This window comes from Urocampus carinirostris, chromosome 5, assembly GCF_059441175.1.
Source record: "Urocampus carinirostris isolate Australia breed hairy pipefish chromosome 5, RoL_Ucar_1.0, whole genome shotgun sequence".
NCBI classification, from domain to species: domain Eukaryota; kingdom Metazoa; phylum Chordata; class Actinopteri; order Syngnathiformes; family Syngnathidae; genus Urocampus; species Urocampus carinirostris.
The window spans coordinates 10,987,284-11,004,332 of record NC_142353.1 but is presented as its reverse complement, the minus strand read 5'-3'; the positions used below and the strand labels follow the sequence as shown (position 1 = coordinate 11,004,332).

Here is a 17,049-nt window from a genome sequence, read left to right as displayed (position 1 = left end):
CTTTTTATTTTTTATTTAATATTGTGCTTTAATTATTTTATATCTTATTTTCAATTTAATTGTTTGTCAATGCAACATCCATTGCAGCCGAGTCATCCTGGAAGGGGGATTCCCTTATGTGCTTTCTCTTCTCAAGGTTTTTTCATTTTCTTCATGCTGAGGTTTTTGAGTTTTTCCTTGCCCTCATGTATGTTTTAGATCAGGCGACGGTGTAATAATAGTCTGTAGTTTGCAGTAGTCTGTGCAGCTCTTTGAGACTCTTTGTGATTAAGGGCTATACAAATAAACATGACTTGACTACTTTTGCGGGGCTTGGAACAGATTAGCGCATTTACATTCAAAATGCATCTCTACTTATGAAATTAAATTACATTCGTAAGGTACTCATAGAGGTACCACTGTATTTTACTTAACATGAGGTTCACTTAGAGGGATCTGACATGGTTTTCCACCATCTTCACAGTTCAGTTCACGGATAATTAATGACCTGGGTCATTGGGGTACCACTTCCTGTGGTGTGTCTTGTGAAAGTACAGCCAAGAGGCGCCCTTCCCTCTCTAGGCCGCTGTAATAGGTAGGGGTTTGCTTCCTCACATGAAACAGATGGTACTTCTTTCCATAGATATCTGTAGCAAGAGAAGTCTAACGATCTTACTCGGATACAGCACCTTCATCATCTGATCGCCGTTGTTGTCAGTGTAAAGTGTCGTCCTGCTCTTCAGAGATGACACCAGATCACTGCTAAATCACTGGGGAAAACTTTCCAGAATTTTCAGTATCACATCGTACAATATATAATGTAACACTTGTGGCTTTTATATTTTTTGTTGAAAAACAAACCTTTTTGCGTGTTAGTACAGCGCGAATATCTCATTTTACTCTAAGGTTAAACTGCATGTGTGAACCCTCCTGTGCAGAGTTTGCATGTTATCTCCATGCTTGTGTGGGTTTCCTCCCACTTTCCAAAGACATGCATGTCAGGTAAATTGGCCGGTTCAAATTGTCCCTAGGTGTGAATAAGCAAAAGAGTTGTCTGTCTCTGTGTGCCCTGCAACTGGCTGGCAACCAGTTCATGGTGTCCCCTGCCCACTGCCCAAAGACGGCTGGGATGGGCTCCAGCACCCCAGTGACCCTACTGAGGATAAGCGGTGCAGATAATAGATGGAGGGATAAAGTGCATGTGACTGTGATGTTTATTGCCTTTAATGACAAGTTCTCTGCCAGCAAATAGTGCTTGAGCCAAAAATCAAAGCAACAAAAACATTGAAGTTGACCCTAGCAAAAATAAGATAGTGATTCGATTTGACATTTCTTGAAATAGATTTTTCTGTGCGTGTGTGTGTCTGCAGGAGGCTGAAGGCGAGAACGTGCGTCCAGTGGGCCTCCAGGGTGACGGCGAATTCGACGTGGACACCAAAGCGGATGTTACAGACATCCCGACGTCAACAGCCGACACCGACAACACGCCGCAATGCCTCAATGAGGCGCTCAGGGGACTGGCCCCTAGGTACGAGACAAACACACATTTTTTTGGACACCGTAATGCAGATAAATGTTCAATAAAACATTGGGCCGGGCTTCTACATCACTGCCTTTTTTTCTGGTTTGCTTTGTGCTCTGTCCCCATAATATGATTAATTGGTCAAGCTTGGGCTTGTTCGGGCTTTAATACCCGCAGGCCTGGGTCGAACTATATATATTTTTTTAGTTTTTTTAACTTTCTGGACCCACAGGTGTTAAAGCCCAAACCAGCCCAAGCCTGATCAATTTCATTTGCAGGACCAAGCCTGGAGTAAACCCAAAAGTCGGAAATTGTCATATGCACGGTTATGCAGGGAAAATGTGGCTCGTAAAAAGCATCTTTGTTCACACAGTAAAGTGAAAATGTCTTATGGCAGGGACACTGTATTTGGTTCTGCTGTACTATATAATTACCTAAGTGGGTTATTATTTTTGTGGTGTTGGCAGATGGAAGAACTACTGGATCCGAGGAGTTTTGTCTGTCGCCATGATTTCCGGCTTCTTCCTCATTATCTACATGGGACCAATCGCTCTTATTTTAATCGTAAGAACTTTTTCATTCTTCTTTATGGATCTGATGGATCTGAGCAACACTTTTGAAGACACCAGTTTTGAGAAAAGCGATGAAAATGTCACAGTGCTCAACTTATTTTTCATCCAACAATTTTTTTGTTACTGTTGCAGGTCATGATGGTGCAAATCAAGTGTTTCCAGGAAATCATCACCATCGGCTACAAGGTGTATCGCTCGTACGACCTGCCTTGGTTCAGGACGCTCAGCTGGTGAGGGAGGGGGGAAGACACTATATAGTGCTGGGTTCAAAGTGCACTGCTGTGTTGGAGTTCAAGATTAAAGCAATTTTTTTAGGGTAGTATGGTAGTCACACAAGCTAGCAGAAGATAACAATGGCAGTGCTCATATTTGCTGTTGTTAAGTATCAAAAGCTAAGTGTGTTGTGATCTGTGGCCTTGCTAGCGTGCTAAAGCTAATTAAGTCATATTCCTATATTTTAATCCTAGTTGAAAATTTAAAGCAAAGATGCTATGAAAGGTAATTCCGCTTTTTTTTCCCCCCAAAATTTAACTAATACATGTTTAAACTACTGCAAGCCAAAAAAAAAAAAAGATAATACAAATAAATAATATATAATTTTGTATTTTACTCCCAAAAACGTATTTAGTGAACGAATCAAATAATCAAAGTTACCTTAAATTGTAATTTTTGATATATTGTCACTATGATTGAAAGATAAGAAGCGATAAACTCATTTTAAAATTATATTTTCTTTTAATGCCAGTAAAAAAATCCTGAAATAGCTACATGTCATGTGATTATTTTGATTTATACTCCTATAACTTATTTTTGAACTACTAAAGAAAATAGAAAAAAAAAAATTTAAATATGCCCTTTATTTTGTTTCATTTGTAATCGATTTTTTTTCACTCAAAAAAATTGAAGGAATAAATAAGGACATGCATAAATAAAATATTATCTTTGATGGGTTTTCTAATGACTAAAATGACAGCATTAATGAGTGTTTTGTTCAGGTAATAGAAATGTTGTGTTCTTATTTTTTTTTTGCTGTTTTGAGGTACTTCCTGGTGTGCGTCAACTACTTCTTTTACGGCGAAACCCTTGCCGACTACTTTGGCGCGCTCGTGCAAAGAGAGGAACCGCTGCAATTCCTGTCTCGTTATCACAGGTTTATCTCCTTCGCTTTGTACCTGGCAGGTATGCTAACTCATCAAAATGAAATTCTTACAAGTTTTGCTGTCTTATTCATTTGAATAGCCACCTTATTAATTTTCAACAGTCTAAAGATGTGGTTTTTCTCACTAGCTTGGCAAATGCTGACTCTAAAATGTGTTCAAAGATAATGTTAGCTTACTAAAGGGAACACAAAAGGTTTTGGTATATTGTCAAACTAATATGTGCTGGGGCTAACAATGGCTAATACTAACAAGAACAAGTGCTGGCAGAAGCTAATGAATGTAGTGCTCATCTTTTGTGAAAAAGCGGTGCTATCTGATCAAAAGCTAATTCTAATTGTATTATGTTCTATGGCCTTCTTAGCGTGCCAGAGCTAACAATGATGGTCTCCGTAAACAAGGTGTGCTATGGAATAAAGCCGGCAAAGCCTGTCCCCTAAATATAGACACAAAATAATAAAAAATACATTTATTACAGAAAAGGTATAAGTAGTGGATAGTGTACAAAAACAGACTACAATTCCCTTCAAGTGGAAACAGTACCCAAATCTAAACATGAAAGAGAGAGGACACAGGATACATGGTATCGCAAACTAACTTACTCAACAAAACATGAAAGAAACACAAGATATGTCGGGAATACCACCTGGGGTTAACAATTAGTTTTAACTTGGCAAAAAGAGGGTGTTGATCGGATGAACAGAGAAGCTACCTATGAGCGGTAAGCGTTTGTCAGAACACTGTGGATTTTAAATATAAAAAACCTGACAACAATATTTCCTCTGACAGTTAAGATGCTAACCATTTCAGAATTGTAATTATTTTAGTGTCGTAATTTTTCTTTCATTTTTAAAAACTTTTTTATTTAAATAATCTTGGAAGGGGTATTATCTCATGTACGGTCCCTTCCCAAGGTGTCTTAATATTCTCATGCTGAGGCCTTTCTGAGTTTTTCCTTTCCCTCATGTAGATATTAGATGAGGGGATGGTGTTATATAAGGCTGTAGTCTGTTTAGCCCTTTGAGACTTGTGATTAAGGGCTATACAAATAAACATGACTTGACTTGACAAGACCTGAAAGAAGTACGCATGAAACGTATTCACGTGTGGATAGAACTAAACATTATTCCAACTAAGACCTCTTACTGAATAAAATGTGAAAGTAAGACGACACAAAATATCTTTCCACACATGACCAAAACTATAATCCCATGATGATGACAGTATTAACTATCATGGGTTACACTAACTAACTCCAACTGAACAAAACATCAAAGAGAGATCATGAAACATAAACTTTGGATACTGTCTCTAGATCAAACACAAAAGGAAATGACACAGTCCATATACCCTTACATTTGAAATGCCGAATTGAATTGCAATTTAGCTAACTAACACCGGCACTAATCGTATGCAGTGCTGTGGTCATGCTAGCCGGCTAAGGCTAACCATCAAGAAGTATGTTTCCTTTTTCTCAGGCTACAAACATGGCAGCATGGTGAGGAGGTTGCTCAAGAAAGAAACATACATTTTGTCGTATTAATCACTCGTCTTTCTGTTTTTTAGGTTTCTGCATGTTTGTGCTGAGTTTAGTGAAGAAACATTATCGCCTGCAGTTTTACATGGTGTGTATACGAGGAGGGACACTAACCGCTAACACTTTGGATATGTTGTGACAGTTCTTCTGATCGGTCGATAAATAATGCACGCCGGAATCTAAAATCAATCATGGCTTTGTATGTAGTTGTGCTTTTTATATGCTCCAAGTCATCCGTCAGTCAAATATAGTAGCCCCCCTCGGATACGGCAACCCTGTCTTAAGACATTTTTGCGTTGCTGTTTAGAATTAGATATTATCCAGCCCCTCTTGTGGCATTTTCAACAACAACAATAACAGCAAGCGAAACTTTAGTCGATATTCCTGATAACATAGCTGTATCATTTCAAAAGTCTGTAGGAAAGGGTCTCTGTTATTATATGCAGAGTTCTATTCATGGCATCAAAGTGTCCAAAGACGCTAACCTTAAACGAGTGGATCTATGAGGAAAATCATAAACTCCGTACCAACTACACATAGAATTGGGTTCTTTTTTTTTTTAAGCTCTGACGGACTCTGCAAATGTAAAGCAGGGTATGTACACTTTTCTTTCACTTCTAGCAGACCGTCATAAGTTTGACATATGTCACCTCACGCCCATTTCTTGGGGCATCCATGCTATAAAAGATGCCATTTTGGGGGGGTCTTTCTTTGCAGATAACTTTATAGGGTGATAAGACAGAATGAACCCATTTCGGTTTCTATTTCATGGTAATATACCAAATTAACATAGAAGGGAGGAGCTACATGCCATGCTGTGAGGCTAATGGGGTGCTGTGTTATAAGGAATTAGTTGAAATTGTAACCAATTGATTTCCCCAGCATGTTACTGTGAATGTAGACGTGAAAACAGGGGTTGGCTGTATAGATTCAGATTCAGATCTACTTTATTGTCATTCTAGTACACGTGTATACAGAACGAAATGTCGATACATCTGACCCGCACAGTTTCCTTGAATGTACAGATATAAATAAAATGTTGTATTGAGTTGGAGTATTGAGTACTAATAATATACTAATAATTATGGCTATGTATAGTATTTTACAGTAGCGCAAATAGTGCAAGAGGAGCAGCTAACCAGATGTGCAAAAAGGGCAGTCAGGTAAACAAGTCAGGTAAACAGTAACAATAACACTGTAACAATAACGCTGTAAGTACAATAGTGCAGAGAAACAGATGTGCAAGGAGTGGCTAGCTATAAAGAACTGCCAGTAGTGCAAAAAGTCAAACAAAACCAACAGATGTACAGATTAGCAGCAGTTAGATTTACTATGTGTTTGATTTACCATTTAACAGTCTAATGGCCAGGGGTACAAGACTATTGTGGTATTCACCTAGTTGATTTATTTTACATATAATAACAGTAATTAGTTAGGTCATTTCTAAGACTATATACAAAAAAGCAACAGTCTGTCAGTCAAAGCTGATATGAGACGTGGGTTCAAGCCCATTCTCTTACAGAGAACTTAAGTCTTAAGCGATCTACATTACAAGTGCCCAGGACACATCGTTGAACCATTTTGATACAACACACGATACAAGAGTGTGGATTATAAGTGCATTGTTTGTGATACAAAGATGGCTGACCAAAATCGGAAACCACTTGCTGTCATCTGCCTAACGTTCTAATTGGCTGAAAATATGTCTACCTATGATTAGTTATGTCTCAAAGATGTCTGTCTGCCATTGGTTTACATAATAAAATGCGGTTTTGCTATTGGTTTGCATCGTGGCATTCTAAAAATGCCCGTTATGCTTTTGGCTGAACTACCTTCCACAATACTTTTCTGTCTCTTCTTTAAGTTGAGACTCCTGTCTCCTTTAAAACGACTTTCAGAATTGAATATACAGTACTGTTTATTTGTACTGTATTTTTGGGAAATTGGTTCCAAAGCTTGCAGTGATGTTAAAAGAAGCAAAAACATAACAACGTAACCAAAGCCAGAGTGAGGAGCATGACTTCAATATGTTGAATAAAATTAAGTGTATTTGTATGTATTGAATTATCAAAGAGGAACAGATACAGTAGACGCCCCGGTCACGGCATCTTTAATTTATAGCGTTTTCATGTTATGATGTGGAATGAGATGTTTTTTGGCCCCTTTTTACAGTGTTTTCCCCACTATACCACATTAATGACAAATTTCACTTGGCCAGAAACTTGAAAAATTCACACTTTGCGCTGTTTGTTCATTAGATGAGTTATATCTCTAAGATGTCTTTATGCTATTGGTCAAAGACATGTAAGAAGAGGGTTCCCCCAAGCTCTTAAATACTTGAAAAAAGTCTTCAATAAACGCTACTAAAGGCACTGAAAAGGTCGAAAATGTAGTGTACAAGTCTTAAATTGAACTCTCCAATGTCTTAATTTTCCCAGTCTTATCTGCATGATCGTGCTGCATAAGTGAATTAACAAAAGTATGAAATATTGTGTCTTAAAATATTTTTGATTTTCTCTGACTTTATCGACCCCTGACCGTTAAATGCATGGTGTAGGTTGCAAATTCCAAATTTCTAGTAGTATCTGTCAAGCAACAGTTAACCTTTACCTAATTTAAAGTTTCAAGTGGTTTATACTAAGAAACTAAAACATTTATATTTCAGTTCAACACCAAATGCAGTATGTAATACAAGAATAAAATAATGGCATTTTTTTCCACAAGCATTTAAGTTTACAGTGAAATAAAGGGTCCCTGAAAAAACAGCAGGCCTACAAAGAATAAATTATAAAATACAAAACAGTTTTGTTTTTTTTAGACACTGAACAGATTTAAAGTAAAAAACAAAACCTATTCCTTGAATAAATTTAAAACACAACTGAAAAATCTATAAACTATAAAATACAAAAAAATTCCGTTACAATTTAACCAATTTAGGAACAGATCTTCTGAATACATGCAAAAAAAAAAACTGAAAATGTATAAAACAAAAAGAATATCAGCCGGCTTCTTCTGCTACTGATAGACAATGCACTCTGTTTTGGAGCCGTAAATATCATTAAAACGAATCAAAATGCTCTTAATCGGCGATGCACTGTATGGCAAGAAAGAACCTACCATGTTCATCACTGAACTGGTGAGCAATTCCAGCTGCAGTGTGGAAACGATTACCCATTGACATCCTCTGCTGTGACCTGTCCTCCTTACATTTAACTTGAGTTTCTAGTATTGAGAAGATTCCTTTTTTGAAATCACAGATTTAGAACGATCAACTTGTCTTGCTATGGCTAGTAGTGTCATCCTTTTCATTTTCATCTGGACATCCTGTTGCTGGAGGCTTTTAGTCACTTTTGAACGGCACACCATCTTGCAAAGTCAGTGAAACTGGCTGTTAGAATGCCAGTTAAGTAGGGGTTGACAGTTATCTATCTTCATATCTACCCATGTCATATCCCTCGAGAGGGGTCACCGTCAGCAAGACAAACTCGATACACAAAAAGAAAGAAAATAAAAAAGGCAAATGTAGTAAAAAACACAAAAGATTTGACCATGGCCCCCCCAAATGCCCAAACACCCAAACAAGTTAAGCACCTCAGCACCCAAGTTGGTCACTGTTTTGTCCCTCCAAGGGTTGACAGCTAATCAAGGGAATTAGCACCATGTGCTAGATTAGCACCACTAAGTGGGAGGCACTTGAATGTGTTCTTTAATTTTGATCAGTGAATTTTTGGCAAAAAATGTTTTTTTAAATGCCTTATCCATGTTTTGAAAAAGTGTTCTAATAGCATGACAGAGATACAGCAAAATGTCCTTAAACTGTTGAGCAGTGAAGATGGCATTTTTTTCAGAATTATTCCATTGTTGGTGAATTATTATTCATTCTATTTATCTCTAATTTTATCTCCAGTGTATTTTTTGTTATTCTACGCATGTGTATGACACATAAGGTGACTATATACTCTTTTGCTATCTTAATGTTTTATCTCTAGTACCAGGGGTTTCAAATGCTTTGGCCAATTAACATAGGATTCCATCCCCCGCCTCACGGCAATTTCAGACCGTACCTTAGAACGGATTAATGTCATATCCTGGGGGTCTACTGTATAGCCCACAAACACGTGTTGCCACATTCCAATACCGTGACCTGTTGTTTGTGTGTGTGTATACATGCGTGTTTGTGTGGTTGTGTGTTTTCCATTCCAGTTTGCGTGGACCCATGTGACGCTGTTGATTGTGGTGACTCAATCGCACCTTGTCATTCAGAACCTGTTTGAAGGAATGATCTGGTAAGCCCCAGTGAATGCGGAACCTGCACAAGCAGAATATAACTGTTGCATGTTTACGATTTGCTGCCAGCACTCAGTGCAAACAAAAAAAGTATATATATATATATATATATATATATATATATATATATATATATATATTTATAATCGTATTTTGCGGACTATAAGACGCACCTAAAACCCCCAAAATGGTCAGAAACTTGAAAGTACGCCTTATAACCCGGTGTTTCTTATATACCGCCGAATACTGGATAAGATTGGATATGCATGCAGTATTTATGGGTGTGTATAACTACACAAGGTTTTACTGTATACTTCTGTATTCGAGCGATATTTCTGTTGGGTTTATTTTTTTATTTTTTTGCATATTTATCAATCACAAATGTTTCAGATCATAAACCCAATTTAAATATTACTCAGACAACACAAGGAATACAAAACACAGTTATGAAATGTAGATTCGATTCACTAGGGCACAAAAAAACTAGGCTTATGTGGCCCAATGTGAAAAAATATTGCCCCCCTCGTTAAATCACAAAGTAACTGACTAACTAGTTTTGGGAAAGCTGAGTTCAATTCCACAGGCCACACCCAAAATTGATATCCACCACCCCTGTTTAATACCTTGCCATTCCTGTAAAATTTGCCTAAAATGACAATCCAAAACGTACCCAAAGTAAACTGTATTCTTTTCTTAAAATGTTTAGAGAATATGGACGGTTTTGGTCTCTTTTGAAAAGCAACACTCTGAATTTTTGTCCCCAACTTAAATAATCACTGCACGTGCTACTAACATTGAGTAATCTGAGTTGAAACACAGAAATAGCAGGTTTTTATTCTCGCCTAAATTTTCTTTGCAATTAAATGCCTGCAAAAGAGTGTACCATGGGCATCTTAGCTGGAAAACAGGTGAGACAATAGCTTGAAGTCTTCCCTAGTACATCCATCCATTTTTTGCACTCTAATACATTATTAATAATGTAATTTAAAAAATATAATCGGAACTTCTAGTGGAACAAGACAATATTGCTTTTTCCAATTGGATTTTTTTATTGCTGTTGCAATGGATATTTGAGGTCTAGAGATGTAAATGGCAGTAGATGAGTTAAATCACTGTTTATAATTTAACACTGCAATAAAACATCATGCTATATTTGATGCGTGCTGGAATTTTACTGAATTTGGACTAAGTTGTTAAAAATATACAAGTTTCTCTTGGTTTGTCATTGGAACATTAAAAAATATGTCACCATTTTCCTGAAATGTATCCTTAGGTTCATCGTTCCCATCTCAATCGTCATTTGTAACGACATTGGCGCCTACCTATTCGGCTTCTTCTTCGGACGCACGCCGCTCATCAAGGTGAATCCAGAAAGAATAAAGACCTTTTTCTAAGGAACAAATTCTAAAACATGCAAAATTTGAGAAAATAAGTACATGTTTTTTGCATAACAATTATATATAATCATCTGTATTTTCCAATTATTTTTTGAGATAATGCTTTTTGAAGACAGCCTGTCTCTTCTTTGACTCCCTGAGCTGTGACGTCATCCGAGTAACACCTGGCCCCCTCGCAAGCTAGTCACCATATTGGTTTACGTGTTAATTAGTGGAATAGGTTTTGAGTGTTAAATACAAATTTTGTTAGTTTATGTGGAGAATGCCTAGGCGTTTTGGTACAGGTGGGTCCAGCAATGGTAGAACAAATGTCAAGCAGCCAAAATGGGGAGAACTGGCAAAAAATAACAAACAGGGACTAAACCAGCCGGGACACGGCAGGCTAGCCGACTGCTAAAATGGGCTAAGCGGTAACAATTGTTGGAAAAACGGGAGGCTGGCTGACCGAAAACATGCAGTAAGTTGCCAGTCTACCCGGACTAACTAAGAAAAATGGCCACACAAACAATAACCAACTCAGCCTTAAATATACCAAATGATCACGTCAGGCTAGCCGGCTGCTAAAGTATTTAAACCTGGGACCGATTGGTGAAAAAATGGGAATCTGTCAAGCTAAAACATGCAGTAAGCAGCCAGGCTACCCAGGAAACTCCAACGAAAAATGACCAAGGCTATAAACACGAATCCAACCAGAATAAAATGCACGTGGCACGCTAGCCAACTAGCCTACTGCTTACGAAGCTAACCTGGATCAAACAAAACTGGAAGCCTTTGGCAGCCTGGATGCTAACAGGAAGCTTTGTGGACAATATTATACCGATTGCAAGACAAGCAACGAAAAAAACATACAAATATTTTGAGGTAGAAAAAAAACACAAAGGAAAAACCAAAATTGCCTACCTAAAAAGGCAAAAAAGGAACACACACTGTACAAGACTGCCGGTAAACGTACCACAAGCAGCTTTTAATGAGAAAAGCTCACAACTCGCAGTCCCCCAGTGACACTGTAAGCAAAATTCCAATATCTCCAAAGCAGAACTGAGTTTTATGCAATCGCTGTTTACTACAATCCCCATCTGTTTTTCAACGGGAGCCGCCATTGTTGATTCTTTGATTTCATCCGGTGACGTCACAGCTCTAGAGGAAACAAGCTAGATGGGTCAACTTTGAGACTGAATTTCTGGAATCCCCAGGCGCGTGGAATACTTTGCAACATATCTGCATGATTGTGGGGAGGAACATTACACGTTCTGTGTCTAATTGGAAGAAAAAAAGGTCTTTTATAATACCTTAAAACATTGACATAAATGACAACTTAATATGTGTCACACGGCAGCTCTCGCCCAAGAAGACGTGGGAGGGATTCATCGGAGGTTACTTCTCCACCGTTGTTTTTGGATTCATTGTGAGTACACATCGTCACACTAAAGGCAATCATATTCGTTCCATTAATAGTGATGCTTCATAACTGTTTTCCTAACGATACTTAAAACTGATAAAATCCTGCTTCTGATACAATAACTTTTCTTTTTTTTTTCTTTTTCTTTTTTTAAACTGCGAGTTATATTTTGAAAAATAAAAAACACACGCAAAATCCAATTAGTTTTTATCTGTGTCTCTATTTTTTATTTTCATTGTAGTATTATTACATATGAAAACTTCTCTCCAAAAATTGTTTAGGAGAGACAAGAACTTGACTTTATCAATCAATTACTTGTTACTTTGTCACTAATTACCTAAATTGCAACATATTGGAATAAGCACCATTACACAGACATGTACATATAATGATTATGGAGGTTTATGATTTAAGTGCTACCCTACGGAAAGCCATACATGCCTTGGCTAAGAAAATACATCTCATTTTTATCAATTGGCAATATCTTTGCTATACTCCTTCGTTTCTGTAGAGAATCTGGTCAATGTAATGTTTTGCCAAATTTATGGCAGCAAAGATTGGCTATTGCAGTGCAAAACATGCAAATATTTACTCTACACCATGTGTATGTCTAGTAGTGGTGCAGGACTAGCTGAAATATGAAAATAAAAAAATAAAATTTAATATGACTCTGTAGAGCATGCAATAAATGAAGAGAACTTTTTAAAAAGTGTGTGAAAATGACGCCAACACGCCGGCTCTGGTTGTCACTCTGGCGTTGTCATGTGAAGCGTCACCCGACTGGTCGCTTCCTAGAGGACGTATCTATTTAGAAAACTAGCTCTTCTATTATTATTTAGTAATGGGTCATTTTAAATGAAATATGAATAAAAATATTTCCAGATCACCAGAAAATAATTGTCAAATACAAAGCAATTTTAGTTTTTTACACACTTAACAGATTTAAAGTCAAACAACGGCACAAAATCCCTGAAAATGCAAAACAATAAAATAAACATTAACAATTTTAACTCTTTGGTGCTATAAACAGATGAAAAATTGCAACACATAAATGAACTATTTACGATTGTATTTTTTCCAATTTCCCCACAAATCCTCTGAAAAACACGCAAAAAAATGTAAAATAAAAAAAAAACGAAAATCAAAAGATCAGCAGTCGATTGAAGGATTGAATACAGTCTGCCTCGGAGCAATCAATATCATTCGAATATGTCCAAATTTTGCTCATTTTTCTGCCATTTATACATGCAGTACTTTCTTCTTATTGTCTTCTGTATTAAACTCAATTATTACCCAAGGCCTTTCCGTGTGTGTAAAAAAGTGTGACATAGGCAAGCTGCGCGTGCATCGGTGAAGCAGAAAAGCAGAATTCATGTCAGTTTATAGTAGCCCATTGACACATAAAGATTGTAGATCATAGCTAGGAACAGCTCAAAATTGCACAAAAGTATGTGCTAGCGACTTTATTTTTGTCATTAAGTCACCCAAAAAAACCTTCTTTTGATCGGCGCTGGATTTCTCCCTTTTGAGAAACTGTAAATATTTTTAAAAATTGGCATTGAAAGTGCTTGAAAAGTGCGTGACTTGCCCAGGAAAAAGGTGTACAAACCCTGGTTAAAAAATCCCCCAAAATGTCCCCTTTACTCCATTTTGTGCAGTTGTCCTCGCTGCTATCCCAGTTCCAGTACTTCGTGTGTCCGGTGGGCCTGAGTAGTGAAAGCGGCAGTTTGTTCACGGTGGAATGTGAACCGTCCGACTTGTTTGTGCTGCAGCAGTACAAACTGCCCGAGCTGGTCCGCAATTTACTTTCTTGGGTGAGCCATTAAAAACTTGTTCGTGAAAAACTCAATTCTAAAAGAAGTCATATGTTTTCCTTCGCGTCCTCTCCCAGGAAACCTTGACGTTGTACCCGTTCCAGATCCACAGCGTTTTCCTGTCGTCGTTTGCATCGCTCATCGGTCCGTTCGGTGGCTTTTTCGCTAGCGGCTTCAAGCGAGCCTTCAAGATCAAAGTAAATTTTGCCTTTTTTGGGGCGTAACGTTCTTTTGACTGTCGCGTTCCTAAACGTAACGGTCACGTTTCCTTGTGTAGGACTTTGCCAGCACCATCCCGGGCCACGGAGGCATCATGGACCGCTTTGACTGTCAGTACCTGATGGCCACCTTCACCCACGTCTACATCGCTAGCTTCATCAGGTCTAGAGATTTAATTTCTCACCTCAAAGCCATTTACCGTAAATTGCGGACTATAGAGCGCACCTGATTATAAGCCGCACCCACCACATTTTAAGAGGATAACCGCTTTTGTACTTACACAAGGCGCACCTGTATATAAGTTGCATGCGCCCACATTAAAACATGTAGCAGAATCACAAATTTAACCCAAACGCGACTTTGAGTCCCGCGATTGTAACTGAATATAACGTACACAGTCCTATAACCACAGCCGGCAAATTGAACAGAAAATGATACCGGTACTTAAGGTTTGATGTAGACCTGCAGAGTCCGGGTCCCGTTGAAAATAATCCAAGGGAAAAAAATGTATATTTCCAAGGGTAAGGGTGGAAAAAATATATATCCACTATTGTCCTCTGCGTCCACAAATACGTCTCACCTTTACTCCACTTCCCATCAGCTCGCGTTTTTTTCGCCCCTTCTTTTTTATTCGCCCGTGGGAAACATATCAGAATAAGTGTCTGAAATAAAGACATTACAAAAATGTACAGTTGCAAATATATATTATACATGGTTACACATATTTACAAAGAAAGACGGTACACTGAGAGAGTTTTTAAAGCTTTAATAATAATTTTATAACTTTCATCCTAAACCGTGCCTGTGAAGGGTAGCAAAACGCTACTAGACACACGCTCGCAACACACCAAACGGGTTTGTTAAAAAAACACACCGTACATGGAGAAATCACGGTAATCCGTCCTCATCTTCCTCCTTATAACTGACGTCATCAAAGTCGTCTTCCTTCAGTATGGGAAAGAGACTTTGTCATATAGATGTCGTCCCACGCTCCCTTATTCAAAAACATGCTAGCAACACGCTCGCAAAGTAAAGTCTACGTGCAGTAGCTCTGTTTCCTTCTTTATCGGACTGCTCGATTGCATTTAGCTTGAAAGCTGCCTCAGGTGCCTTTCTTTTTGCAATTTGCATGGTGAGGATATTTCTACGCTAATTTAATCTGTGCACAAGCTAAGAAGTTGCAGTCTTCCTCGGTGCATATATTCCACCGGTCTAAATCTTACCTTTTGTACTCGAGCGCCACTGGCGGCTGTTAGACAGATTACATAAATTGGCCGCACCACTGAATAAGCCGCAGGAAAAAAAGTTGCGGCTTATAGTCCGGAATTTACGGTACATGTTTTTGCTTTTGGTCTCAAAATCAAATCTAAATGTTTTTGCATAGCACTTACTTTTTGTGAAATCCAGAGAGCAAGGAAAAACAAGAAGCCAGAGGGGGAGTCAAGTCATGTTTATTTGTATAGCAGGAAACTCAAAGGGCTGCACAGACCGGACTATTGCAAACTACAGATTCTTCTTATACCATTCCCTGATCTAAAACCTAAAGGGGATGTCGCATTAAAAAACTTCCACCTGCAAGAATAGTAATTCCCTTAGAATAATATTTTATTTATATATATATATATATATATATATATATATATATATATATATATATATACAGTATATATAATTAGTTGTGATTGCTTTAGCAAGGCACAACTACATTGCCAAGTGCTGTAAGCACAGGGCAATGTATTTGTGCCTGCGAATTTTGACGGGCCTCTCCTCCCAGAGCTTTTGGAGTAGCCCAACGATTCATATACCAAAAATTCCGGCCGAATCAGGACTCTCCTGCGACAATACAGATTGTATACATACATAACAGATTTGACAAAAAGAGTCCCCATCCAGAATAATGGGTTTTGAGAATCTCCCATCCGGAATACATGGGCCCATTCATTTCTATTTGTAGTCATGAAAACGAGGGCTTTTCCAGAGGTTAGTAGGGACTAAGCAGGGACTGTCCAGGGTGGCTTGAGGGGGCCCGACCCACATTACCTTTAACCATGGGTAAATGGTGAATTCCAAAGAGTGGATGCTAGCGACAGGATGCTAACAGCTATGTGCGCCGCTAGCAAAGTGTTGGGCTGGCGCAGCCAGCCCAAGTACTAGCGCAAGCCAGCCCAAGAATTAGCGATGAGAGGTTGAAGCTATGCTTACTCATGCTAGCTGTAAAAACTGTTGGTGACGAGTTGGGCTGGCGCAGCCAGCCCAAGTATTAGCGCAAGCTAGCTGTAAACACTGTCGGCAATGCTAACTTCTTCATTGTAAAAAATGTTGGTAATGCCAATAGTTTAACAACTTCATATTTACAAATTATGCTAATGAGTTCTGGTTAATGAGTTATGCTAATAGTTACATACTAAAATGTTATGCTAACAGTTAAATGCCAATTTCTTCATGTTAAATTATTTTTATATTGGCTATATTATAACAACTTCATATTTACAAATTATCCTAATGGGTACATGTTGATGAGTTATGCTAACAGGTACATGCTATAAAGTGATGCTAACGGCTAAATGCTAACTTTTTTATGTGAAAAAAATTTGGTAATGCCAATATTTTAACGACTTCATATTTACAAATTATGCTAATGGGCTCATGTTGATGAGTTATGCTAATGGATACATGCTAAAAAGTGATGCTTACGGCTAAATGCTAACTTCTAAATGCTAAAAAAATTTGGTAATGGCAAAATTTTAATGACTTCATATTTACAAACTATGCTTATGGGTACATTTGGATGAGTTATGCTAATGGATACATGCTAAAAAGTGATGTTAACGGCTAAATGCTAACTGTTTCATGCTAAAAAAAATTGGTAATGGCTATATTTTAACGACTCTATATTTACAAATTATTCTAATGGCCTCGTGTTAATGAGTTATGCTAACAGATACATGCTAAAAAGTGATGCTAATGGCTAAATGCTAACTGCTTCATGCTAAAAAAATTATGCTAATGGCCACATGCTAACGAATTAGCAAAATGAATGGACTCAGTGGATTCCGGATGGGCCAACTCAAATCGAACGGCTCATTCTATTTGAACATGTATATTTTAGAAGTTTTTAAAGTGTAATAACAGTGTTATTACTATGTTTTTACCATGAATGTGAATT

At 37.8% G+C, this 17,049-nt stretch overlaps 1 protein-coding gene across 1 annotated transcript in view; it reads left to right on the top strand.

Annotated features, from left to right (window-relative positions):
* The window catches only part of cds1 (CDP-diacylglycerol synthase (phosphatidate cytidylyltransferase) 1), a 29,471-nt gene that overhangs the window by 8,150 nt on the left and 4,272 nt on the right, over positions 1 to 17,049 (top strand). The window contains exons 2-12 of the mRNA XM_088335691.1: positions 1,350 to 1,507; positions 1,969 to 2,065; positions 2,206 to 2,303; positions 3,113 to 3,252; positions 4,797 to 4,855; positions 8,971 to 9,053; positions 10,328 to 10,415; positions 11,788 to 11,856; positions 13,509 to 13,664; positions 13,742 to 13,861; positions 13,942 to 14,045. Of these exons, the coding sequence (XP_088191817.1) occupies positions 1,350 to 1,507; positions 1,969 to 2,065; positions 2,206 to 2,303; positions 3,113 to 3,252; positions 4,797 to 4,855; positions 8,971 to 9,053; positions 10,328 to 10,415; positions 11,788 to 11,856; positions 13,509 to 13,664; positions 13,742 to 13,861; positions 13,942 to 14,045 (1,172 nt within the window). The remainder of the gene's footprint in view (positions 1 to 1,349; positions 1,508 to 1,968; positions 2,066 to 2,205; positions 2,304 to 3,112; positions 3,253 to 4,796; positions 4,856 to 8,970; positions 9,054 to 10,327; positions 10,416 to 11,787; positions 11,857 to 13,508; positions 13,665 to 13,741; positions 13,862 to 13,941; positions 14,046 to 17,049) is intronic.